The 25,604-nt window shown below is 52.9% G+C and overlaps 2 protein-coding genes across 3 annotated transcripts; both read left to right on the forward strand.

Moving 5' to 3' along the window:
* Window positions 1–1,583: 1,583 nt before the first annotated feature.
* CSF3R (colony stimulating factor 3 receptor) lies at window positions 1,584–15,390 on the forward strand. Of its 2 annotated transcripts, none has more exons than XM_033422128.2 (17): window positions 1,584–1,716; window positions 3,018–3,072; window positions 4,997–5,080; window positions 7,302–7,598; window positions 8,527–8,650; window positions 8,807–8,994; window positions 9,790–9,959; window positions 10,077–10,230; window positions 10,323–10,402; window positions 10,785–10,998; window positions 11,879–12,067; window positions 12,466–12,567; window positions 13,176–13,322; window positions 13,434–13,574; window positions 13,819–13,912; window positions 14,162–14,240; window positions 14,625–15,390. In XM_033422128.2, the coding sequence occupies exons 3-17, from the start codon at window positions 5,017–5,019 to the stop codon at window positions 15,102–15,104; spliced, it is 2,523 nt and encodes an 840-aa protein (XP_033278019.1). In that variant the 5' UTR covers window positions 1,584–1,716; window positions 3,018–3,072; window positions 4,997–5,016; the 3' UTR covers window positions 15,105–15,390. The 2 variants fall into 2 exon arrangements, with proteins under 2 accessions (XP_033278019.1, XP_033278018.1); XM_033422127.2 differs by having other exon boundaries at window positions 1,585–1,716; window positions 14,159–14,240.
* Window positions 15,391–15,516: 126 nt separating this feature from the next.
* Window positions 15,517–23,408, forward strand: MRPS15 (mitochondrial ribosomal protein S15). The gene is given in 9 exon segments (XM_033422129.2): window positions 15,517–17,461; window positions 17,767–17,811; window positions 18,709–18,784; window positions 19,613–19,661; window positions 20,143–20,227; window positions 21,497–21,555; window positions 22,815–23,006; window positions 23,258–23,320; window positions 23,323–23,408. Coding segments are annotated over 9 exon segments (777 nt in total). The 5' UTR covers window positions 15,517–17,325; the 3' UTR covers window positions 23,395–23,408.
* Window positions 23,409–25,604: the final 2,196 nt, after the last annotated feature.

Raw genomic sequence — 25,604 nt, forward strand, 5'->3', positions numbered from 1 at the left:
TATTGGGGGGGAAAGAGAGCTAGAGAGTGAGGGGTGGTTGCAATTTTTTTAAAGGGTGGTCAGAGAAGGCCTCAATGAGAAAGTGACACTTGAGCAAAAAACCCAAAGAAGGGGAGGGAGTGACCCATAGAGTGATTTGGGGGAAAAGAGTCCGGGCAGAAGAAACAGCAAGTGCAAAGGCCCAGAGGCAGGAGGGAGCCTAACAAGTCCAAGAAATAACAAGGACAACAGAGTGGCTAGAGCAGAGCAGCAAGGGGGAGAATAATCACAGGAGAGGGGCCAGGGAGGTAACGGGCCCCGGGTTCAGTAGGGCTTTGTAGGTCATTGAAAGGGCTTTGACTTTGAGTGAGATGAGAGCCCTTGGGAGTTTGGGGCAGAGGATGACATGAATTGACTTCTGTTTGATCAGTACCACACTGGCTGCTGAAGGAACAACAGACAGGTTGGGGGGATGAGGATGAATGGAAGTGGGAGACCAGGGAGGGGGCTACTGCAACGAATCAGGTAAGAGAAAGGATGGCTTAGAGCTGGCTGGTACTGGTTTAAGTGATATTTATATTTTCCAATTTTTCATCAGGAAAATATCCAAACATATGGCCAAGCTGAACTTTACAGTGAATACCTATCTACCCAGGATTCTAGTTATATTTTGAAAGAAGAGTCAATGGGATTTGTTGAGCATGTGAGCCTTCGGGGACACCTCCGGGAGGTTGCTACAGACAGTTGGATATTTCGTACTGGAACGAGAAGTGGAGCCCAGGTCTGCCCCATCACAACAGACTCAGAAACCCACTTTTTCTGAAAAGGATCATATGTTATAGACACTCTGCTAGTCTGTTGGTACCTAATCTTTATTGCATCATAAACCCAATAAACTGTGAACAGTCTGAACCCTCTTTAGGAAAATGCACAGAAAATTATTTGTAAACAATTGCAGAGGAATTGTGAAAGACATAAAATGTAGTCTGTTTCACTCAATGAAAAAATATTCAGTTTGGCAGAATCACTGTGAGTTAACGTTACTAATCTCTAGTGAGCTGTGAAGACCAGAGCCTCACAGGCAATCCCCTGCCTTGTCCCCAGAGTCCGCATTCCTCTGTCTGTGTGGCCTTTGGGCAACAGTAAGGAACATGCCATGCAGAGGGAGTGGGGAGGAAGGTACTGTGTTACAGAATTCCCTGTAACCTGGAGGACGCCCCTCTGAATATTGGGAGGATCAGGGCCCCAAGGCTAGTGCTAAAAAGAGGCTTAGGGCCGAGCGAGCCTTCGAGCCAGGGTCTGTCTCCAAGTGATGCTCCCCCAGGGCAGGGGGGTGCGGGGGCATGGGAATGGCACCCAAGCGGGTTGGAGCCTGGGCCCTGCCAGCCTCAGAGCTTTGAGGTCAGGAAATCCGGAGGCAGAGGAGGGGGACAACGTTGCCACATCCCTCTGCCCCTTTAAGACCCCCGAGGCAGGAAGGCTGCCCGGGCCCCACCAGCTTCCCTCCTAGGCTCCTTCCTGGGAGGAAGGGGCTGCCCATGCCAGCTTCAACAATGCAAGGGCGGGAAGGAGGCTGGGCAGGTGTTGCAATCCGCAGCCCCTGCGCCTGTCAGAGGCCGAGCCATTAACGACAGGGCTGGGGAGAGCAGCCGGGCTGTGGCTGTTTTCAGGAACTTGCCTTGAAGAGGAGAGCAGAGACCAGGGAGGCCAGGCGGGCGCCCAGCCGCAGGCTCCAACGTGAGTAGGGGAGCCCCAGGGAGGGCTGGGCCTTGGGCTCGAGGGGACCCTGGAGTCCCAGTTATGCTCCCCCAGCTCTGTCAAGGGCGTGCGTATGCAGGGGGCCTGGGAGCAGAGCTCCTGCCTTTAGGATTTGTCCCTTGGTATCAAGAGCCCTGGACACTGAGTTAATTTTCCCAGGGTGCCCCTACTTTTCTTTGCACTGGGGAAGTCACAGACAAATATCTCTTTGAGGACACTGTTCTGGGCTCAGGAAAGGGCTGGACTCAGCGAAGGGCATACTCATTGTCCCTCTCCCCGTCTCTCTCTCAGAACCTATGTCTTACCTGCTCCCGGTCTCCATCCCTGTCTATTTCACTCTCCATCCCTGTCTATTTCACTCTCCATCCCTGTCTATTTCACTCTCCATCCCTGTCTATTTCACTCTCCATCTCTCTTTCCTCCTCAGCCCCTCTCTGGCTTGCCATGCCTCTGAGCTTCTGTCTGTCTCAGAGTCTCTCTGTGCTTCTCTTTTTGTCTCTCACAGTTCCCTTTGTCTCTTGAATCTTAAAATCTCGAGTATCTCTTGCTTCTCGGCCTCTGAGTGCCTCGGTCTCTGTGTATCAGCATTCTTGTCTCCGGCTCTTTTCTCTCTCCTGCCTCAGTCTTTATCTCTGTGAGTCTCTCTCCATCGTTTTGGTCTGTGTATCTCACTTTCCTACTTTTTCCGCCCGTCTCCCTCTGTCTGAACCACATCTGGGAAGTCCTCTCCCTTTGTTCATTGCCAGCCTCCTCCTCCCCCCAACCCTCTTCCCATGGAAAGAATCCACGTGAAGGGGAGTAGAAAGGACAGGCGAGAGAGGGGTGTGAACTGGAGAAGTTTGAATGTGATGCAAGGGAAAGGAGAAGAAAGCAGAAAGGAGTGGGGGGTGATGCAGTGACCCCAGGGGCCAGCGTGGTGTGCTGGGACTCAGAGAGAGGCCAGAGAGTGAGCCGAGATGGCTGGAGCAAGAGGGGAGACTGGGGGGCCAAGGAGCAGGGGATTCAGAAATAGGGCTTTGGAACGTGCAGTGTGACACGGACAAAAGCAAGGTGGCAGTCCTAGGAGGTTGTGACCACGCAGCCTGTAAGCAGGGCAGGGAGGCACTAAACCATGCTGATTTCACAAGGCGGTGTCCCGCTTTGTGGCATGTGAAAATAACACGGTTATTAAGTGCTTCCTCTATGCAGGCTCCATATTAAGTGCTTTTATCAGGGACCATCTCATTTCATCCTCACCACAACCCTGAGAAGTGAGTGCTATTGTTATCCCTCTTTCACAGATGGGGTAACTGAGGCTCAGAAAAGTGAAGTAACTTGTCCAAGGTCACCAAGCTGGTAAGTGGCAGAGCCGGGGTTCAGACCAGGTGGTCTGACTCAGTGCTGGGCCCCCAGAGAGTGAGACCATGCTCTACCTGGCCCCAGATCCCGCTCAGCTGGGGTAGAGAGCGCCCAGGGCTGCCGTGGGGGACCAGGGACCGATGCCAGACATGCCAACCCTTGGCAACCCTGGGAGAGGATGCCTGGGCCCCTGGGGGTTTGAGGTTGCATTGCCCACTCTGGACAGGAGCCAATGGAGAGGGATGAAGTGGTAATTCGCTGGGCAGGAGGGCTGGGATATGATCAAAAATACATGGAGATGGGCACCAGTGTCCCAAAATCTGGGCCAAGGAGGCTAAATCTTCCCCAACAAGTGTGCATGGTGGATAATCATACTGGCATGCTGTAAGAAGAAAGTTGCCAACCACTGATTGGTAGACTGGGGTGCTCTGAACAGTTGTGCAGGTTTCTCACTGCACAAAGCTGCCCAGCAAGCGGAGGTTGAAATTCAGCCTGTTCTCTAGTTGCCAGGGCCTAGTGTGGGGCTGCATTCATCCAGAGGAAGGGGCGCTTTTTTCTTGATTTGCAAAAAGGTGACTTATGGGCTAGCATTCACCTGGTGTCCTGATACTGCAACACATAAGGACAGACCAGGGGTTTAAGTAAGACCCAGGCAGGCAGGAATAGCCTTGGGTATCTGGGCATTTCTTATTCACACCTCTGTCTTGGAGGGAGAGAAAAGGGAGAGGAGTTTAATTCTTTCTGAGCACAAGGGATCAGCTGAGACACCACGTACATGTATGTGTTCATGTATGTACAGGCTGGTGATTCCCACTGACCTACCAACAAGAGCATCAATTAGTGCTGGAGGATCAGGTGTCTGGCCCCAAGACCCCAGTGGGAGCAGAGTAGAAAGGCTGGAAGCCCACCCCAGCGGTAGAAACCCACGCATACTTCCTGAGACTAATGAACTAATTAGAGGGAACTAATGCTCCCTCCATCTGGGCACTGTCGCCGTGACCACAGGATGCCTGGCCCCAGAAGGCCTCCAGAGGTCTGTGCCCAGAATTGGGGGTATCCTCCAGCCCACCTTCCCTTTAGCCATCTCTGCAGCAGCCAGCTTCCCAAGGTGTAACCTGTCCTCAGCTACTCTGTGGAGTTGTCCCTTTCTGCCAGGGAGCGTCTCTGATATTCACCAGCATCAGAGGAAAGGACTTTGAGCATGGCTCACCCAGGAGAACCTGCCTGGTACTCATGCATGTGCAACATGGACAAGCCAGAGAATTAATACACCAAGGGACAGCCCTTGACCAACGGGGGGCAGGAACTGGTGAATAAATGTTCCCATTCTCTCAGCCAGCCAAGGGATGAATTGTCCCTTGGGTGGACAGTTCTTGAGGCGTGTTCTACATGGCTCCTTGGAAGGTTCCAGCAGGACTGAGCCCCAGTTGTCCATAAATGTGACTGGCTTGATGACGAACTCTTGTGTTGGCTTTCCCTCCTTACCCATTTCATTCTCCCCACTCCCTCACTCTGTTCCTGGAACCGTCCCAAAAGAAACTCCCTGCATGCAAGCCTTCATCTCAGCCTCTGCTTTGTGGGGGAAACCCAGCTAAGACAGAACGGAAGTGGAGAAGAATACTGTTCCCTGCGGCTCCTTTCCCTGCTCTCTCCTGGAAGGCAAATAGAATAATAACAGCGGCTGTCACTTACAGAGTCGTCTCCTATGTGCCAGGCCCTGCGTGAAGCCCTTGACTTGTATCATTTTGGGTCCTCCTCCCAAAACCCTATGCAGTATAGGCTGTTGTTACCTCAATTTTCCAATGAAACTAGGCTCGGAGAGATCAAGTAACCTGGCCGAAGCCACACTGTGGCAGAGCAAGGACTAAGCTCAGCTCTGACTGCAAAGCCCATGACCTTAACCATCCCCCTCTGCCTCCAGGTGAGCACCGAGCCGGCACTATGGCGGGGCTGGGAGCCTGGAACCTAGCGAGAGCCGCTCTGATCATCCTGCTGCTCCCCAGAAGTGAGTGTGGCCAGGAGCGAGGGTGCCGAGGGGAGCGGGGAGCACAGGGAGAGATGCTGGGGGTGGAGGAGGGAGGCATTTCCCAGCACTGCCACAGTGCTCCTGGGACTCCCAGAGAATCCCAAAAGAATCAACTGGGCCACAGATGTGGGGTAGCCAGGCTCCCATGCATAGACCTCTGTAGGCAAATCACCACCTCTGAGGAAAAGTGAGAGGACCTGGGCTGGCCAGCCCGGAGAAGGTGGGGTAGACCCAGGTCTTGCCTGCAAATCTGTGCCGTGTTGTCAGAAGGAACCCCTGAGTCCTGTGCAGCCTTCACGGGCAGCAAAGAGATCAGGGTGGAAGACGTAAGGAGGCAGCTTTAATCCTGAAATATAGAATCCCAGGGAATTCCCTGCCAGTCCAGTGGTTAGGACTCTACGCTTCCACTGCAGGGGGCATGGGTTTGATCCCTCCTCATGAAACTAAGATCCCGCATGCCACATGGCACGGCCAAAAAATAAATAAATAAAATAAAATAAAAAGAATCCCAGGCAGAGCTCTCCACACTATGGAAACTCTATCTTGATAGGTGGAGAGCCTCCCATCTCTGGGGGTATGCAAGCCAAGGCACAGCAGGGGTCGGCAAACTTTGATGTAATGTTCAGCTTTGCAGGCCACCTACGGTCTCTGTTGCATGTTCTTGTTTGGTTTGGTTTTCAACCCTTTAGGCATATAAGAAATGTTCTTAGCTGGCAGGCCATACAAAACTAGGCCATCCTAGCCCTGCTGCGGAGGACTCAGTATCAGGTGGAGTTTTGAAGTGAACAGTTGGCAAGTTTCCTTCTAGTCTGAAATTCTGAGTCTGTGGAGTAGTACAAGCCTCCATGAACTTGCTCTGTGACCCTAAACAAATTGCTCCTCCTCTTAAGGGCTCAGCACCCCCATCAGCAAAATGGGCTGAAGAACACCTGGGAGAGGAGAGAAGGCATCGTGGGCAAAGTGCAGTGCTTACTCGTTTATGCCACACGTACCCACCAAGGGCCTGCTCTGTGCTAGGTGCTGCGAATGCAGCAATGAGTGAGACACCCAAGGTCTCTGGCCTCACAAAACCCATGGTCCAGTTTGGGGGACAGACAAGCAAATGATCACATGACTACGTAATTATGAAGACAATAAGAGCTCTGGGAAAGTTCAAGGGGCTTGGCCTGGTCTGGTTGCTCAGAACCTGGTCTGGTTCCCTGCAAGACGCCTAAATGTTAACCAGGTGAAGGAGGGGTGGGAGAGAAGCGAAGGAGCACCTCCAAAAGGATCAGCAGGTACAAAGATCCGGAGATTGGAGGGAGCATGGCGTTTTCAAGAATTAGCAAGAAGGCCAGAGTGATGGGAGCTGGAAAAGGATGGTCTGAGCTGGAACAAGGAGGCCTAGGCAGGGGCCAGGCCACAAGGGCTGTGAGAAGGATCTGAGTCTTTATCCTAATCACGGCAGCAAATATTTACATGACAGGCACTGTTCTAAGTGCCTTACACGTGTTCTCACATCTAATCCTTCCAGCAAAACTAAGGTAGGGACTTTTTAATCCCCATTTTACAGATGAGAAAACTGAGGCACAGAAAGTCTCAGCGACATATCAAGGTCACATAATTAATAAGCAATAGAACCAGGCTCTAAACCTAGGCAGTCTAGTTCCAACATCCATGCTCTTACCCACATACCATACTGCCTTTCAGAGGAATAACGTACCATTGAAGTGCTATAATCAAGATGGGGTAACAGATTGGAAATCTGAAAAGATTGCTGTGGCTGTGGGGTTCTTATCATTCTAACCATTGTTTCACCACTGCTGGGGAGGGGAGTAATCTCCCATCTGGTGGCGTGCTGGGGTTGGCTTGCAAGCGCTGACTGTGTACATCTCTTCCCGGGTTCACATTCAGTGATGTCACACCGGTAGCTTGCAATCAGCCACGGTGGGAATATTTACACCAGGGAAAGCAGTCCAGGCTACAAACCAGGATCTGTTTCTCTCTGTATAGCCAGCTGATAAACATTTACCCACACACCGCTATCTTGATCTCACCCCCAGAGCCTCTCACGGTCCCCATACACATCCTCCCCATTCCAGTGACACGTCTTGGGAGGTAAAGCATGAAGGTAACGGCACAGAGTCTAGGGGTACTGAGTCTAGGAGCCCAGCTCTGCCAGGCAGAGGAGTCACTTACGGCCCCTTCTCTTCCACCCCAGGCCTGGAGCAGTGCGGGCACATCAGCCTCTCAGCCCCCATCGTCCGCCTGGGGGATCCCATCACAGCCTCCTGCACCATCAGCCAGAACTGCAGCCGCCTGGACTCGGAATCGCACATTGTATGGAAGTTGGAAGCAGAGCTTCAGCCCGGGGAGAGGCAGCAGTACCTGCCGAATGGGACCCTGCAGTCCACCATCACCTTGCCCCACCTCAACCGCTCTCGGGCCCTTCTCTCCTGCTGCCTGCACTGGGGCAACAGCCTGCAGATCCTGGACCAGGCTGAGCTACAGGCAGGCTGTGAGTCCCTGCAGCCATCCACCCACTCTGCCTCCAATGCCCTCCTGCTAATACTAATAAGAACTATTCTTTCTTAAGCTCTTGCTCAAGAAGCACTTTAAAGGCACAATATCATGTCATCTTCCCTACCAGTGGGTAGTGTTATTTAGCCCCATTTTGCAGATGGGGAAACTGAGGCTCGGGGAGGGTAAGTGACATGCTAAAGGTCACAAACTAATAAGGATGGAGCCAAGATTTATAACAGGCAGTGTGGCTCGAAAGCCAGTATAGTAACCACTACTCCATATGGCTGCCGAGTAAGCCCAAGCCCTCAGCCATAGGAGAGTGTCTCCAGGGAGGATGTTCTCTATGAGCTGGGCTTGCTCCCAGCTTCTCCCCTACCCCAGTCTCAGCCTTCTGTTCAAACTGAGAAGGATGGATTTGGGCCAAGCCAATGCATAACTAAAAACAAAGAAAGACCAAGGTTCTCATTTAAGAATCAACAACAGTGAAAGCTAACACTACAGGGCACTCACTATACGCCAGGCACTGCTCCGAGCACTGTATACATAGTAAGTCACTCAGCCCTCACAAGACCCCTAGGGGGTAGGTACATTACCATTACCCCCATTTTCCAGATGAGGAAACTGAGGCACAGAGCCGTTAGGTGACTTCAAGATCACACAGCTAATGAATGGCAGAACCAGGATGAAAACCAGATGCTACACTGTTACTGTCAAAGGGGACAGAGTTGAGAGGGTTGGAGACTCTGTGGTACTTATCCCTGTATGTGCCTGTAACTTAGCTTCCCCCAGGGCTGCCCCTCTGGGGTCACCCTGCATGGAGACAAGGGAATGACCCAGGGCAAGGAAACGAGGCCAAGTGGTCCCAGTAGGAGTTTTCTGAGTGGTCTTACCTGAAGCCCTCACTCTCCCCACCCCATACACAGACCCTCCCGCCACACCCCACAACCTGTCCTGCCTCATGAACCTCACAACCAACAGCCTCACCTGCCAGTGGGAGCCAGGCCCTAACACCCACCTGTCCACCAACTTCACCCTGAAGAGCTTCAAGTGAGTAGGGCTCTCTACGCCAGCCCCCATTCCTTTGGGTCCTGGGACAGAGCATGGGTAGGACTGTAGGGGTGGGGAGCGAGAGCCAGAGACGGGAGGGAGAAGGGAGCCTCGCTTTCTTCCCCCGCCTGACACCCAAGCCTGGCCCGTTGGCAGGAGCCGGGGCAACTGTCAGAGCCGGGAGGACTCCATCCCCAACTGCGTGCCTAAGGACGGGCAGAGCCACTGCTCCATCCCCCGCAAACACCTACAGCTGTACCAGAACATGGGCATCTGGGTGCAGGCCAAGAACGCGCTGGGAACCAGCGTGTCCCCGAAGCTGTGCCTTGTCCCCATGGACGTCGGTGGGTGACACTGAGTGTGGGGGAGGGGAGCGGCCCCCACCATGGGCGGACACAGAGAGGCACGGGGAGGGAAACACAGACCCAGCGACAGGCAATGAGACGCTGCAAGATCTAGAGGTAGAGGAGGAGGAGAGAGAAAAACAAAGTGGATGTAGTCGTAGACAGAGCTGTGGAGACCCAGACAAGGACGCGGAAGAAACACAGAGGCAAAGAGATAATTCTTTCTGCAAATTTCTTGAAGTGCCCACTCTGCGCTAGGCGCTGTTCTAGGTGCTGGGGATATGGCAGTAAACAAAAGGGCAAAAATCTTGCCCCTAAAATGTTACATTCTAGTGGGCAAAATAAACAAAATAGAATGTCGGGTAACAGCAAGCATGATGAGGAAATTGAGCAGGGGGACGCGACGGGGAGAGGGGGCTATTACTATTTCAGGAAGGTGGTCAGGGAAGGCCTCATTGAGAAGGTGACATTTGAGAAGATCCTTGGAGGAAATGAGGGAGCAAGCCACTGGATATCCGGAAGGTAAGTGCTCCAGGCAGAGAGAACAACCAGTGCAAAGGCCCTGGGGCAAGAGTATGAAACAGAGAGAGAAACAGACACATATACAGAGACAGACCTGCAGAAACAGGATGACACAGAGATGAAGAGACACAGAGAGAAACAGAAAGACACAGAGATCCCATAAATGGAGACCCAGAGAAGAAATGGAACCAAAGACAGGGAGACAAGTGGAAGCTAGGATAGAGCCCGACAGGACTGATCAGAGAAAGGGTCTGACGATACCTCTCTTTGCAGTGAAACTGGAGCCCCCCACACTGTGGGCCCTGGGGCCCAGCCCTGAGGTGGCCCCGCCCCAGCCAGGCTGCCTGAGGTTGCGCTGGGAGACCTGGAAGCCAAGCCTACACATAGATCAGAAGTGTGAGCTGCGCCACCAGCCTCTGCTTGGAGAAGCCAGCTGGGACCTGGTGAGGCGGAGGGCAACCTCAGGAGGCTGGGGTGGGGCTGGCTGAGGGCAGGGTAAGTTGAGCTGGCACCGAAGGGCACAGAGATCCAGGCTCAGAGCCACACACGCCCCCCACCAGGTGGGCGCCCTGCCCTCCAGGACCCTCCAGTATGAGCTATGCGGGCTCCTCCCATCCACAGCCTACGCCCTGCAGATGCGCTGCACCCGCTGGCGCCTGCCTGGCCACTGGAGCAACTGGAGCCCCAGCCTGGAGCTGACCACCACACAACGGGGTAAGTGGGTGGTGACAGGCTGGGAGCGGCCATCAGGACCCAGTCTGGCCTCCAGGGCCCTCCCTGACCCTCTCTTCCTGCTCCACCCACAGCCCCCACTGTCAGAATGGACACATGGTGGCGGCAGAGGCAGCTGGACCCCAGGACGGTGGCCGTGCAGCTGTTCTGGCAGGTAACCCCCTCTGAAGGCCATCCCTCCACCTCTTTCAACCCAAACAGACCCCTGCAAGCTGGGGCTCAGGACCCCAACAGGTTTCCGAGGCTTGGATGCATTTGTAGGTGATTTGCACTCACTTTGCATGTGCCTGGGTAGGAAGCTGGGTGGGGCCCTTCTGGAGAGACTACAGTGGAGGACTCATCTAGTTTGCTGCCTGCTGCATACACCGACTTGCTTCTTCCTTCCCTCCCTCCTAGGGCCTGGCACAGAGGGAGGAGGGCTGGCTCCCAGCCTGGGGGGCTTAGTTCTTGGGACATGGCCACCCCATCTAGAAGCTCTCCCCCACTCCAGATGAGCTGGGCATCCCCTTATCTTTTTCCCCCTATGCCCACTGCAGCCAGTGCCCCTGGAGGAAGACAGTGGGCAGATCCAAGGGTACCTGGTCTCCTTGAGACCCTCAGACCAGGCTGGGGCAGACCCAATGCTCTGCAACACCACGGAGCTAAACTGTACCTTCCAACTGCCTTCAGAAGCCCGGGAGGTGATCCTTGAGGCCTATAACACAGCTGGGACCTCTCATCCCACCCCAGTGGTCTTCTTGGAGAGCGGAGGTAAAGGGGGCCGGCAGCTAGTAGAGCGTGATGGTTACGCATGTAAATTCGGAGGCTAGACTGCCTGGGTTCAAATCTAGCCCTGTCACTTGCTAGCAATGTGATCTGGGCAAGTTACTTACCCTCTCTGGCCTCAGTTTACTCATTTAGCAAATGGGAATGATACAGTATCTAACTCAAAGCATCGCTGTGAAGATTACGAGTTAAGACATGTGCCTGGCACAAAGTAACTGCTCCACATGTGTTAGCTATTATTATTATCATTAGCCAGAACCAGGCTAAGCCGGTGGTGGTGCCTACACACACACCGTCTATTCTGCCAAGGAAATGGGAAAGAAAGCCCGAAGTTTTTCCAGCTCGAACACAGTCCCTGAGTGAAATGCTCATCCTCAGGGGATCAGCCACTACCAACCCCAGGTGCCCCTGAACACGGGTCCTCATGAAGTGAGACTCACAATAACAATAGCTAATATTCCCATTTCCCAGCCATGTGACCCTAGGCAAGTTACTTAACCTCCCTGTCTCGGTTTTCCCATTGCTAAGATGGGGACCGTAGCTGTGCCCCACAATGGGACTGTTGGCACACTCCGTGAATTAATACATACCGAGAACCACACAGGGTTAGCTTTCATCATCACCGAGCACTACTCCGTGCCAGGCCTGTTTCATGTACCACCTCATTTAATCTGCACCATGACCCTACGAGGTAGAAACTTTTATCATCGTTTCCACTTACAGATGAGGAAACTGAGGCTCAGATGTTGACTTACCCAAGGTCACCCAGCTTGTAAGTAGCAAAGGCCAGATTGAACCCAGGCATCTGGCTCCAGGGCCTGCATTCTTTTCATCTTCATGTCATCGTCTCCTACTCTGTCTCCAGGCCCACCCCTGGGCAGACTCCACACCGTGGCTCGAGACCCTCACAGCCTCTGGGTGGGCTGGGAGCCCCCCAGCCCTCAGCCTCGGGGCTATGTCATTGAGTGGGGCCTCGGTCCCCCCAGCCCCAGCGGCAGCCCTAAGACGTGGCGGATGGAGCATAATGGAAGCATTGCAGGGACCCTGCTGCAGGGTGAGGCAGGCCTGGGGGGCTGGGCAGGTGGGCAGGGCCCGGGAGAGGGGGGAGACATTTTACCTGCCTGACAGTAGGCAAGGGGCGAGCTGAACCACCCTAAAGACGCAGATTCCCCAGTCTTTCCTGTTCTTTCACTGTTCTCATCTCACATCCTCAGAATCAGGAAGTCCCTCCTGCAGTCTAACTGGATCCTCTGTTTCCAGCCCTGACTCTGCCACCTTCCTAGCTCTCTCTTCTACTCTTTGCCCCTTACCCGCACCAAATGGTCTGAAGAAGAGACTGCAGAGGCCAGCCCTGCAGAATGAGGCCCAGGTTACCCCTGAAGTCTGAGGTTAGCCCCCGACCATCATCAGAGGCTAGCCCCTAACCAGGGTGCCCCTATTTTCTCTCTACAGAGAACATCAGGCCCTTTCAGCTCTACGAGATCACTGTGACCCCCCTGTACCAGGACACCAAAGGACCCTCCCAGCACATCTATGCTTACTCCCAAGAGATGGGTTTGTCAGCCACCAAGCCTTTTCTCAGAATCCTCTCCTCTCTCTCAAGGCCTGTCTAGGCCCCCAAAATCAGGAATACGAGGGAACATTTTCTTCCTCCCCTACCTCTGGCCCAGAAGAGGGTCTCTCCCAATCCTAAGATTACCTCTGGCTTACACTGGACCCCTGCAGCTGGAAAGAAGTCAGGTGGTGGGGTAACAGAAATTGGGCAGTGAGCACGGCAGAATTCAGGGAGCCAGTCTGGCAAAAACTGATCCGGTGTCACGTGTGATAGAAATTCAACTGAGGGCCTGGCATAAACTTAAGAGAGTCAGTGGCAGAAATAATGAACCAGACAAAATCAGGCCTGGCAGAAATCAGGTAGCAAGGCTTTGGAGTCAAAGAGGAGCAGGTTCAAATCCCAGCTCAACCACTTATTAGCAGTCGGTGGGATTCAGGGAAAGTTCCTGGGATAATGAGGCTTGGACATGAGTCCCCCTGGACTCTCTCCTATCACCCACCCCCACAAAGTGTCCCAGTTCTTGGGTCTGGGGAGCCACAAGAAGTCCAACTGGGCTCTCCCCGCCGCCCCGCTCCCTATCAGCCCCTGTACCTCTCTCTTCCGGCAGCCCCCTCCCATGGCCCAGAGCTGCATCTAAGGCACATTGGCAAGACTTGGGCCCAGCTGGAGTGGGCGCCCGAGGCCCCTGAGCTGGGGAGGAGCCCCCTTACCCACTACACTATCTTCTGGACCAATGCTCAGGACCGGTCCTTCTGTGAGTCTATCTTCAGTGCCCCACAGCCCCAGAAGGCCAGGGAGGGCGGGTTCAGAAGCCTTGGGGCGGCCCAGCAGCCAACCCAGACTCACCATTCTCCTCTCCTCCCAGCCACTGTCCTGAACGCCTCCTCCCATAGCTTTGTCCTCCGCGGCCTGGAGCCTTCCAGCTTGTACCATGTCCACCTCATGGCTGCCAGCCAGGCGTGGGCCACCAACAGTACAAGCCTCACCCTGATGACCTTGGCCCTAGGTGAGGGGAGAAGGGGGCTGGCAGGACAAGGCTGTTGGGAGGGTGCCTCACCCAAAGGATCTCCATTTTGCAAGTAGATAAGCCTTGCGTGGATCCCCTGCTTTGAGGGAGGAGACCCAGCCCTGCCCTTGGACCCCAGTCTGAGGCAGGAGACCCAGTCCGGCCCTTGGACCCCAGTCTGAGGGAGGAAGCCCAGCCTTACCTACGTGCACTCTTGCCTCTTCTGGCTTTCCCCTCACTCTAGAGGAGTCTGAGCTGCACATCCTCCTGGGCCTCTTCGGCCTCCTGGTCTTGCTCATCTGCTTCTGTGGGGCTACCCAGCTCTGCTGCAGACCCAGGTGAGTCCTTTTGAGAGGGCTGACACCCAACTAACCCTGCCTGCAGGGAAGTGCAGGCCTGAGTGAGCCGGTCTAGGCTCGTCTCAGCCTTGCCAGGCCTCAGGACCCAGGTCTGGGGGTCGGGCCCTCCACCTTCTCCTCTCTACATGAAGGGGTCATCCCTTCAGCTGCTGTGAGTAGGTGGGAGAAAGGATGGAAAGATGGGAGGGCATGCCTGACCTAGCCTTCACCTGCCCCCTTCTCCAGCAGGAAGAATCCCCTCTGGCCAAGCGTTCCAGACCCAGCCCACAGCAGCCTGGGTTCCTGGGTGCCTACCATCACAACGGAGGTGAGAACACTGGAGGGAGAGGGAAATGGGGCTGGGGGTTAGGCTCCCACCCCAGGCTCAAAGTGAAGGGATACCCCTCTGAGGATGAGTACTCAGGCCTTCCCATCACTTCACCTCTTTGGAGCAAAGCAGACCTAAGTGCGAATCCCTGCTCTACCCATTCAAACCCTCAGTCACCTCACTGTGAAATGGGACTAATCCCATGCAGAAGCGTTGGGGAGATTCACCAGGCTACGTCTAAACAGCACATAACACATGTCAGGAACATATGAGATGCTTTGCATCCTTTGAGTAACCCTTTGAGTTTCAGCAAAGAGCAGCAGGAAGTGTCTGGGGCAGATATCTGAAATGAACCAGGCCCTCACCCCACATCCTTATGTCCAGGATACCTTCCAGCTGCCCAGCCTTCGGGACTCCAGCATGCCACCCATCACCAAGATCACGGTGCTGGAGGAGGAAGAGAAGAAGCCAGGACCCTGGGAGTCCAATGACAGCTCAGGGACCTGTGGCCTCCCCAGCCTGGTCCAGGCCTATGTGCTCCAGGGGGACCCAAGAGTACCTCGTATCCAGCCCCAGCCCCAGTCTGGCACCAGTGACCAGGTCCTTTACGTGCAGGTGCTGGGCAGCCCCACAGGCCCACGGCCTGGGCACTACCTCCGCTGCGACTCCACTCAGCCCCTCTTGGGGGGCCTCACCCCCAGCCCCAAGTCCTATGAGAACCTCTGGTTCCAGACCAGCCCCCTGGGGACCCCAGAGCCCCTAGTCCCAAACCCGGAGGATGACTGTATCTTTGAGCCACTGCTTGACTTCCCTCTCCTGCAGGGGCTCCGGGTCAGTGGGGTGGAGGGTCTCGGGGGCTTCTAGGGCTTCCTAGAACTCCCCACCTGGGCCTGCTTCTTGATAAGCCTGGGCTATCCAGAGAAGAGGAGGTCAGTAAGCCCTTCACTAAAAAACCCCAGCCCCAGGAAAGGCAGAAAGTCTCCCAGTGTCCCCCTATCTCTGGCCCCTAGCATCCCTCCCCCATCCCCCCAATTTCCATGGGCTGGGCCTCCCACTTCAAAGGCCAGAGAATGTTTTTTCAAGCCCTGCCCACTAGCTTTTTGTACTTGTTTCCTATAATTTCAGTCTCTTAAACTGGTTTATGGTCTGATTTGGTTTGGCTTGGTTTTGAGAAACTCTTGAGTGTGCCTGAATCTCTGTTCTTTTTCTTTTCAGAACCCTAGAAATCGGGGCGGGGGGGGTTACTCCTTAGAATCATTCATTTATTTATCCTTTCCTTAATTCCTTCATTCAGCCAGCCCTCACCTAGCATCTAGGCCCTGTGCTGGCAGCGGGGGTTCCAAAATGACTAGGCTCAGTCCATCCTCAAAGAGTTCCCATTCTAGGGACTTCCCTGGCGGTCCAGTGGTTGGGACACCGCGCTTCCACTGCAGGGGGCATAGGTTCGATCCCTGGTGGAGAAACTAAGATCCCGCATGCTGCACGGCGAGGCCAGGAAAAAAAAAAGAGTTCCCATTCTAGTGATGGAGACTTGAGAAATGACCATTAGGGCACGGTGGCCAGGGTTACCGAGGGAGTCACAGAGAACTGTGGGACATGGGGAACAGACCTCAGAAAAGAGTAGCCCCTGTTGCAGAAATGTAATTAAAAACAAAATCTCCTGCCAACCTAGAAAACCTCTCCACAAGGGTAGAAGAGGAAGAAAACTTTTTTTTAATTGGATGAGAATTAAACCAGAATGTCACAGGCAATCAGCTCAAGAGTTTGCAAAGATGAAGAGAAATTGTATCTGTTTACACAGCCAAGTGGATACAACTCATTGCATACATTTTCTCAAGATAATCACTAGTCCTCAAGCAAGAGGACTTGACAGCACTACTTGTCACACAGGGGTCATCCTAAATTCAGCTGGGAAATGGGGTAGCCACCTGGGTTTGCTAATTGCCATTAACCAAAGGAAAAATAAATTTCTCATATCTTTATGAGAGGAGGGAGGTTTGCAACTTGGAGCTGGGCACCTGCTGAAGTTAGGCTCCTACCCTCCAGCACAAACTGGGAGACAGGGGCTCTATCTTTCTTAATGATTATATTTCAAAGAGCCGGCTCCCAGGTCCTTGAAAAACACATTCCTGGGTTGTAAAACTGGCAAGAGCCTTATTTAGCTTTTAAAAAGATTTACATACATCTCAAAAGGGCAGAGAAAGAACTCACAGTTACAGGTATTCTAAAGTAAATGCTCTAAGAAAAGCAAGGGGCAGAAGAGTCTTTCCCCTTTTTGCACCAGAGAAAATTAAGATTTATTTTTCCTACTTTTAATTGGTATTTGTCCTTACACCCCTCATTTCACAAATATCAAAGCTAGTATTTCTTGAATACTTAACTATATTCCGGGTGCTTTGCACACAACTGCCTCCGTTAATCCTCTAACAACCTAAAAGATAAGAGACGGTTATTACCACTCCCATTTCATGGTTGAGTAAGCACACTGTGGCCCAGAAAGGTTGAGCGACTTGCACACAGAATCACACAGCCAGTAAACGGCTGAGCTAGGCTTCCAGCCCAGGGCTGTCCAAAATCAGCGACCTTAATCACCACGCTGCAACACTGCCAGAGAAGAGGCTGAAACCTAGTAGTTCTTACAGGGGTCCATCCTGCACTCTGGAGGGAGAGGGGGTGGAAATGCTAGGTTGGGGGAAGAAGACACGACAGGCCCCAGGGAAGCCCCCAAGATAATCGGGGCCCAAGGTCAGGAACATGGAGTAGGATTAAGGGCGGGAGGCATGCTCAAGAAAACGTGGCATCTTAAGAGTTTATACAGCACCGCACGCCACTAACGATGTCAGGCGACGACCAAGCTCCCTCAATCTCGCGCTACAGCTAACCAGACCTCTCCCCTCGACCCAACTTCGCGTCATCACTGAGTCCGGCCTGCCAATCCATCATCTCGGTCCTCATCTGCTCATCCGGTCTCGCAACTGCACTCGATTGGTCGAGCCTGAGCCAATATGGCGGCGCCCTAAACCAAGTCCGTACCGCGAAGGCGACGGCGGCCGTGGGGCGGGCCCCTCGGGGGTGAGAAGCTACCATGCTGAGGGCGGCGTGGAGGGCGCTGAGTTCGATTCGGACCCAGGCAGTGACCCAGGCCCCAGTCCTCGGGCTGCCGGGCGGAGGGTGCGCCAAGCTTCTCTCCGTCCAGCGGGACCTTCCCTCACGTCCTGGAGGTAAGGAGCTGAGAAGCCGGACAGCGGAAGTAGGGAAATGGGGTTCGGCGAAGATAGAGGGTACGCGGGAAGAGGTTAGGGGGGAGGGGGGGCGGAGTGTAGCGGCAGGAGAAAGAGTGGTGGGTGGGGAACAAGTAAGGCGCGGTGGGAGAGACATGGCGTATTCGGGGTGCGGAAGAAATGGGACTGTGGTCCTCGCAGAGAGGCCAAGACCTTGGAAGAAGGGTAACGCAAGGGCCGTAGACGAGAATCGAGGCTGGACTGTTAAAGGAGAATGTTCTCAGCCCCCACCCTTTTTTGTGTAGGTTTCATCCTCCGGGCCGCCCGCGGATATGCCACCCAGAAACCAGGTAGGAGCTCTTGGGTGGGATTTGGGGCGGAAGAGAGATTAGATTGCCTGGAAAGCTTGGGGTGGCCAAGGGGACAGAGGTGTCTACGTGGAGCCACTGGGGGGGAGGGGGGTGCGGGTGACGGGGGAGGGGGCCGGAGGTCCTGCGAAGAAGCCCACGCCCACCTTATGACAAAGCCGTGGGCCTGGAGCCTGCATGAAGGGCAAGAGGAGGGGAGGTGGAGGGTGGGATATAGCGCTTCGTGTCCGCCCTTCCGAGGGGGAGGGCCCGGTTTCCCATTCCCAGGCAGTCTGCATAGTTGTTCAGATCTCTTACTAAATCTTAGTGTTATTTAGTTAGTACTATTTGCATAGCGGCAGAGCAGGGGCTGACTGGAGAAGACAAATTTCCCTCTCCCATGCCTCTCCCTCACCTACAAGCACATTCCAAGCCTGAGGGTTTCCTTTGATCTCTATTTGGTGTCTACAATTCAGGCATCTTAAAGTTCAGGGTTCCTCCTCAAGCCCCTTATTTCATTCATGCAGTCAGCCAGCGAGCATTAGTTGGGCGTCTATGCTGTGCTGGGCCACAGACCAGACGTGGGGGATTCAAAGGGAGTCGACCTCAGTCCGTCCACAGGAGCACCCATCCTAGCGGGACGTCTGATAACTGTAGAGCCAGACAGGTGTGTGAGAAGTGCAGGCACAGTACAGGGTCTTGGGAAAGGCTACCTACTCCCAGCATGAAATATCAAGGCAGAGGCCCACAGGATTTGCAGAGGAGAAACTGAGCCCGGGGTTACCCAGTGCCTTGCTTGAGACCGTGGATGTCTCTGACAAAGTTGGTGAGAAGAGCCAAGTCTGGGAGGATGGGCAGTGAGAGTTGACTCTGGGTGTTTTCCATCCCTCCACTTGACAGTCCAGCCCAGCCATGAAGATGACCCACCCCCTTCTATGCTGCTCAAGGACTACCAGGACATCCCCGGAATTGAGAAGTAAGCAGGAAGAAATCTCTTTGATGAGGCAGGGGGCCCTGGGAGGATTGGCAAGGAGGGGGCTTCGCGGTAGATGCTTGATGTATCTGCAGCTTGACTATGGAACAGGGCAGAGAACTATAGAAGCCCAGGAATGGTGAGGATGAGTGGGCAGCAGGGGCACATGGAGCACACCTGCTTGCCGTTTTTGTGCTCTGGGTAAAGACCCTCTACCATGAGATACCAAGGAGGCACCGTGCCTCACGGGTGTTTGTAGAAATCTTTCATCTCTTGATCCTGTGAGGGAAGAAATAGTGTCCCCATTTTGTAGATTGTCAGACTGCCCAGTGTCATACAGCTCCTAAGGGGCAGAGCTGGAGTTTGAATCCAGGGCTGAAAGATACCAAAACCAGGATCCTCTGCTCAGCCCCTGTCCTGTGCAGTGGGAGCTGGGCAGTCCCTCCAGTCCCTCCCACTGTGCAGTGTGGCATGAGAAAAAAACAATGATTGTAGAATTGAAGTGTCTCAAGAGAGACTGAACCATACTCCAGCTAAAATGGAAATCCTCTGTTTGCTCTCCCTGTGACAAGCCTGAAACACTTGAGCTGACAGCCCCAATTTTCTGTAGTTACCACATCATTCCGTGTTCACAGCCCAGCAAATCAGATCCGTGCTGACTTTGAATCCCTGAGAGATGGCACCCCGCTTCCAGAGAGACTCATGTTGTAAAAGAAATTTTCACTCATCCTTGGTTTTCAAACTGAAATGAAAACAGCATTGCTCCCCTTCCTTCTTCCCACCCACCACCCCTGCCGACACCTGTCTCTCATTGCTGTGGTTTTTCCACAGGGTTGATGATGTCGTGAAAAAACTCTTATCTTTGGAAATGGCCAACCAGGTGAGTGGCCTTTGCCAAGGCTTGGCCTCTCTCAGTCCTCTCCTCTGAGATTCTCTCCTACCCTGGTAACACCTCCCAGCCCATGCTTCTCAAGTCACAGCACTTATCCCACTCTCATTCTATATCCACTTGTCAATACCCCCAGACTGAGCACCTCCAAGGCCAGGACTGTCTTGTTTCCCATTGTACCCTTAGCACCTGACAAACAGTAGGTACTCGATAAAGATCTAATGCCTGAATGAGTGAGCACGGTTTGGGGACATTCATCCAACATTCTTCTGTCAGTGGCATTGGCCTTAGGCTCACCTAGATGTGAACAACCATGTGGTTGGCCAGAGGCCACACCCTGATGAGCAGAGTAAAGTCACGCCCTGAGCCTTATGGCCTAGTTGCTATGACTGTGGCCCTGGCCCTGGAGGTATGAGGGCAAGTTCTTACAGGGTGGCAGACCTCACAGATTCTCGGTCTCTGTCTTCAACAGAAAGAGAAGCTAAAAGTCAAGAAAGAGCAGCTGATGAACAAGGTCGTGGAAAACCCTAAGGACACCGGCTCCCTGGAGGCTCGAAGTTGGTCGGGGGGCCCTGGGGGGGTCGGGGTGCAGGGGAGTCTGCTAGCTGGTACTTAATCCAGGCCCCTCACCTGCAGATACGCTGGTATTAGATGTGGCTTGGTAAAGGGAGAGACGGGAAGGACCAAGGACAGTGAAAACTGGACTCTATCCGTGATGCTGTAGTCAGCGCCCAGGTCCTGCCTCGTACCTACCTCTGTATGAGCTCAGGCCAAGCTCCTCAGGAACCAGAGCTTGTCTCTGTCTCCACTCTGCAGCTGAGGTGGTGTGAAAGGGCATGGGGTCAGGGGCAGCGTTCCCACTGCACTCTCTGCAGTGTTCCCAGAGCTCAGTGTGTGTACGGCAAGGGCCTGCTGTAGTGACAGCCTCTCCTTGGGGCCACCTTCTGCTTTTGCCTTTGCAATATAGGTTTGAGCTAAATAAGAGGATAGCTGAGGGAAGAATATTCTGGGGCTTTAGGAGATGAGTGGGAGCTGATAATTCTGAAAACTAATGAAAACACAGAGATAAGGATGGCAGCTGGAAGGGAAGAGGCAAGGAGGAGACCCTTGACAGTCTTGGGATCTTAAATTATTACATTGGTGAGGACCTCCAGGGCAGTATTGAATCATAAACCGTGACAGCAGCCATCCCAGACTAATTCCTGAATTTAACAGGAATGTTCTAAAGTTTTACCATTAAGAATGCTAATTTGGGGTTTGGGGATGATACCTTCATAAGATTAAGGAACTTCCCTTCCTTATACTTTGCTTTCTAAAGGAAAGATAATCCAAAGGCTTTTGAGATCTTGAAGTTCAGAGTGCTCTGGGAGTGATAGAGAGGTGTACAAGAGCTTTGGTGATTGTTATTCCTTGAGGTCTTCTTTTTTTTAATTTATTTTATTTTATTTATTCTTGGCTGCGTTGGGTCTTCGTTGCTGCACGTGGGCTTTTCTCTGGTTGTGGTGAGCGGGGGCTACTCTTCGTTGCGGTGCGCGGGCTTCTCATTGTGGTGGCTTCCCTCTTTTGCAGAGCATGGGCTCTAGGCACGGGGGCTTCAGTAGTTGTGGCACACAGGCTCAGTAGTTGTGGCGCTCGGGCTTAGTTGGTCCGCGGCATGTGGGATCTTCCCGGACCAGGGCTCGAACCCGTGTCCCCTGCATTGTCAGGCAGATTCTCAACCACTGTGCCACCAGGGAAGCCCTTCCTTGAGGTCTTAAAACATAACCAGGGTCTGGCTCTTCCTTCCTCTGTGCCCGGCTCTCATCCTCTGTGGTTTGTGGTTTCAGTTGTTGCCTTGACTGTCAAGATCCACAGTTATGAAGCACACATGCAGAAACACCGAAAGGTAACCCTTGGGCCTCACTCATGGCTAGCTGGGGGAGAGGAGCCTGAGCACTGATGGGCTCTGGGTCCAGAGAAACAGCTTGAGAAGCCAGGTGGCTACAGCAGCAGAGCACCCACCCCTCAGCTGCGGTGGGAAACACACTTCCCTTCCACCTCCAGGGGTGAAATGGGAGCCTTACAGGACAGTGCTGAGTGTCACTAATGGTCAAGAACACAAACTTCAAAGCAAGGGCACAGCGTGTGGCACATAGTGGGCGCTCAATAAATAGTTGTTGAATGCGTGCATGGAGTCAGATTGCCCCAAGTTCAAATCCTAGCTCTGCCACTGCCACTTAACTGGCTGTGTGGCCCTGGGGAAGTTACATGTCCAAGCCTCAATTCTCCTGTCTGTCAAACGGGGATCATAATAGTACCCACCGACAGGATTGCAAGGACTGTATGAAGTAATGGCAGCCAACATGACGCATATAAAGTATTTAGGCCTCATGCTAAATACTTTACATGCATCAGTTCATTTAACCCTTATACTTGTCTTTGTATCCCATTGTACAGAAGAATGAGCTAGGCTGGCGTAATGAAGTTATCCCTCCAGGCACAGGCACACCACTAGGAAATGATGTGCTAGGACTTGAAACTTGGTGATCTTGCTCCAGGGCCCACACTCCTAACCATTCTGCTGGATCTCAGCACAGTGTCGGACACAGAGCTGCTATAATTAGGCAATTGCTGGTATTTTTAATAAACACACAGTTGTGAACACAGACTGGCCCAGCTCCACACCTAGCACCTCAGTGTTCCCTGAAGCTAGTTGAGCTGTTCCTTGGAGATCAGAGTTGGAGTATGGAATGCCAGCCCCACTGAGGGAGCAGTGCCTGGCTGAGAGCAGGGGTTTTCCTAAGCCTTCCCTCCTCTCCACCCCAGCTGATAGTTTGCTGAGCTGTGCAGAGGCTGAGTGGGTGGTACAGGGGAAAGAGCATGAGATGTGGAGTCAGACCACTAGACCTGGATTCAGGGTCTAACACAAGGTCCCGACCCAGCAGTTCTAGAACCTTTAATGAATCAGTTAACATCTATGAGCCTTTATTTTCCCATCTGTAAAATGGGAATAACAGTAACACTGCCTACCTCAGAGTTGCACTAATATTTGCCTAAGATTGTGGGGAAGTTTCATTGCCAGGGTAAAATGACCATCCTTTGCTACTGTGAAGTGGCACACCACTTATTTACATAATACTCAAAGTAATACCAACTCTCGTACAGGACAAAGCCCACAAGCGCTATCTACTGATGAGCATTGACCAGAGGAAAAAGATGCTCAAAAACCTCCGCAAGACCAACTATGCTGTCTTTGAGAAGACATGCAGGGAGCTGGGGATTGAGTACACCTTTCCCCCTCTGTACTACCGGAAAGCCCACCGCCGCTGGGTGACCAAGAAGGCTCTGTGCATTCGGGTACGAGTCGGGACTGCTGCTTTGGTTGCCCCACTCCAGGACCGTGGTGGGGAGAGCATAAGGGAGGGGTCGTCTGTTTCTGAGCAAGGCGTGGAGCTGGCCCCGAGGCTTTGAGGTGGCTCCCAGGGCACAAAGCCCATAGAGAAAGGCTAGGGTGACCATCTGGGGGAGTCACTTCCCACCCCAGATGCTCGAAGTCTGAGGTTTTGCATAGCATTACAAAGTTTTTTCCTGCCCTCTCTCATCCCCAGGTTTTCCAAGAGGCTCAAAAGCTGAAGAAGCAAAAAAGGGCCTTAAAAGCTGCAGCTGCAGCAGCCAGAAACAACGCCAGAAGAACCCAGAGAGGCCTTCCAAAACTGGACCAGAGGCAATCAAAGAAAAGCAATAAATGTTAAAATTATGTCTTGCTGCCTTAAAGAATAACAGTAGACAAGGTGGGGCTCTTAGTGGCCTGAGGACGAGGAAGAATTCATTCCATCATGGAACTCTGGGGTCCCGGGGATATCTGAGGCAGAGTCCCTGCCCTCACATGCCAGGGGATGCATTCTCATAACGCACCTCACACACACTCACAGAAACAACCCCCTGTCCTCCAGGGGCCGTTCAGTGGAGGCAAGACTGAGCACACAGCAGCACAGAGGAAGCGTGAGGAGGCCAGCATACGAACTCCCTTCTAGATGGGGCCGTATAGGATGAGTGGAAGTTCACCGGGCAGAAATGGGAGCGAGGGCATCCCGGGCAGAAGGAATTGCAGGTGCAGAGGCAAAGAAGTGTACAGGTGCATGCTGCATTCAGAGAGCAGCAGAACTGGACAGACAGCTTGACGGGTAAGCTGAAGCTGGGATATGAGAGGTTTCCTATGCTGGCTGAGGAGACTACACGGTCCTCTACGGAGAGGGGAGACAGTTATGGTTTGAAAACCAAAGGCGTGATGATGGTAACAAGGCTGTTTGATAGTTAAGCAGCATCAGTGTGGAGGTGGATGGGAGGGGGAGAGGTCAGAGCGATTGAGTGATTGGGGGGCAGTGGTTTTGGTGTTCAGATTGAGAATGGTAAAAGCTACAGGTCCTGTCCCTAAAACTGCACATGTACATAACATTGTTTATAAATTCCGGGGTGTCATGGATAAGCCCTTCCCCACAAAGCCCACCCACTTACACCAAGTTAAGTGCCAAGGCCTTGAAGCCTGAGTATGCTTAGCATGTTTGAAGAACCCAAAGAAGACAGTGTGTCCAAAACTGAGTGAGCAAAGAGTAGGAGGTCCGAGAAGCAAGCAGAAACCAGGTAATATGAAGCTTGTGGGGTGTATTAGTCTGTTTAGGCTGCCGTTTTTAAATACCATAAACTGGGACTTCCCTGGTGGTCCAGTGGTTAAGACTCTGCACTCCCCATGCAGGGGGCCTGGGTTCAATCCCTGGTCAGGGAACTAGATCCTGCATGCTACAACTAAGAGCCCACATGCCACAACTAAAAGATCCAGTGTGCCACAACTAAGATACAGTGCAGTCAAATAAATAAAATACCATAAACCGAGCGGCTTGTACAACAAATTTATTTTCCCACAGTTCTGGAGGCTAGGAATTCCAAGATCAAGGTGCTGGTCTGTTTGGTTTCTGATGAGGAATCTCTTCCTGGCTTGCAGATGGCTGCCTCCTGACTATGTCCTCACATGTGGAAGGAGGGAGGGACGGGGAGAGAGAGTGAATCTCTTCCTCTTATAAGGGCATTAATCCCATGATGAGGGCTCTACCCTCGCGACCTAATTCTCATGATCTCCTAAAGATCCCCTAATACCATCACATTGAGGGTTAGGGCTTCAACATTTGAATTTGGGAAGGACAAATATTCAGTCCATATCACTGTGGGGAAGACCTTAGACTTCATTCTGAGTGAGAAAGGAAGCCAGAATTTATAAGCAATGTTTTTTGTACCTGTGTGATTTTAGGGACAGGACTTGTAGCTTTTATCTGATTCTCAATCTGAACACCAGTACCCCTGCCATTGAGGAAAGCCGGAAAGGAAGGAAGGTGTGTTAAAGTGATGTCCAAAGAGCAGCTGGAGACAGGTTTGGGAGTTACGTTTAAAGTGACCCAAGCCATGGGTGAGTGAAATTGCCCAGGGAGGGAATGTAAACAAAGAAGAAAGGACCATGTCTGGATGGGAAGAATGATCTCTGAGGGCATAGCCTGAGTCAGGAGGAGTAGCCGAGGTTAAGGGGAAGGTGAAGTGAGGGTGGAACAGAGGACCTGGGATCCTGCAGAATCAGAAATGAGATGAGAGGGTCAGAACTGAAGATGAGCTGCTCAAATACCACCTCAAGAACAAGAGGGAAGGCCTTTTATGGGGCAGGACTCACAGCTACTTAAGAGGTATTGTGTGGAGGGCCAGGTGCTGACATTTAAGGGGGCTAGTGGAAAGAAGGCAAGAAAAGGAACACATTCGCACATTCGTGGAACAGGCCCTTCGGGAAAGGCATTGTTTTAAGTGCTGTGTTAGGCACATTAACTCATTTCATCTTTAAAGCTGCCTTTACCTATTTGGCTCCCCTCACCATATTGGCATAATTATCCTCATTTTACCGTGAGAGAATTAAGGCTC

This window comes from Orcinus orca, chromosome 1 (assembly GCF_937001465.1).
Source record: "Orcinus orca chromosome 1, mOrcOrc1.1, whole genome shotgun sequence".
NCBI lineage: Eukaryota > Metazoa > Chordata > Mammalia > Artiodactyla > Delphinidae > Orcinus > Orcinus orca.

Bases quoted from the DNA above. Each gene is read 5' to 3' on its own strand.
- CSF3R (XM_033422127.2), top strand. From the start codon at position 5,017: ATGGCGGGGCTGGGAGCCTGGAACCTAGCGAGAGCCGCTCTGATCATC. The intron at 7,599-8,526 runs GTGAGTCCCTGC...CCCCATACACAG, and splicing joins GGCTGAGCTACAGGCAGGCT to ACCCTCCCGCCACACCCCAC. The intron at 12,568-13,175 runs GTTTGTCAGCCA...CTCTTCCGGCAG, and splicing joins TGCTTACTCCCAAGAGATGG to CCCCCTCCCATGGCCCAGAG.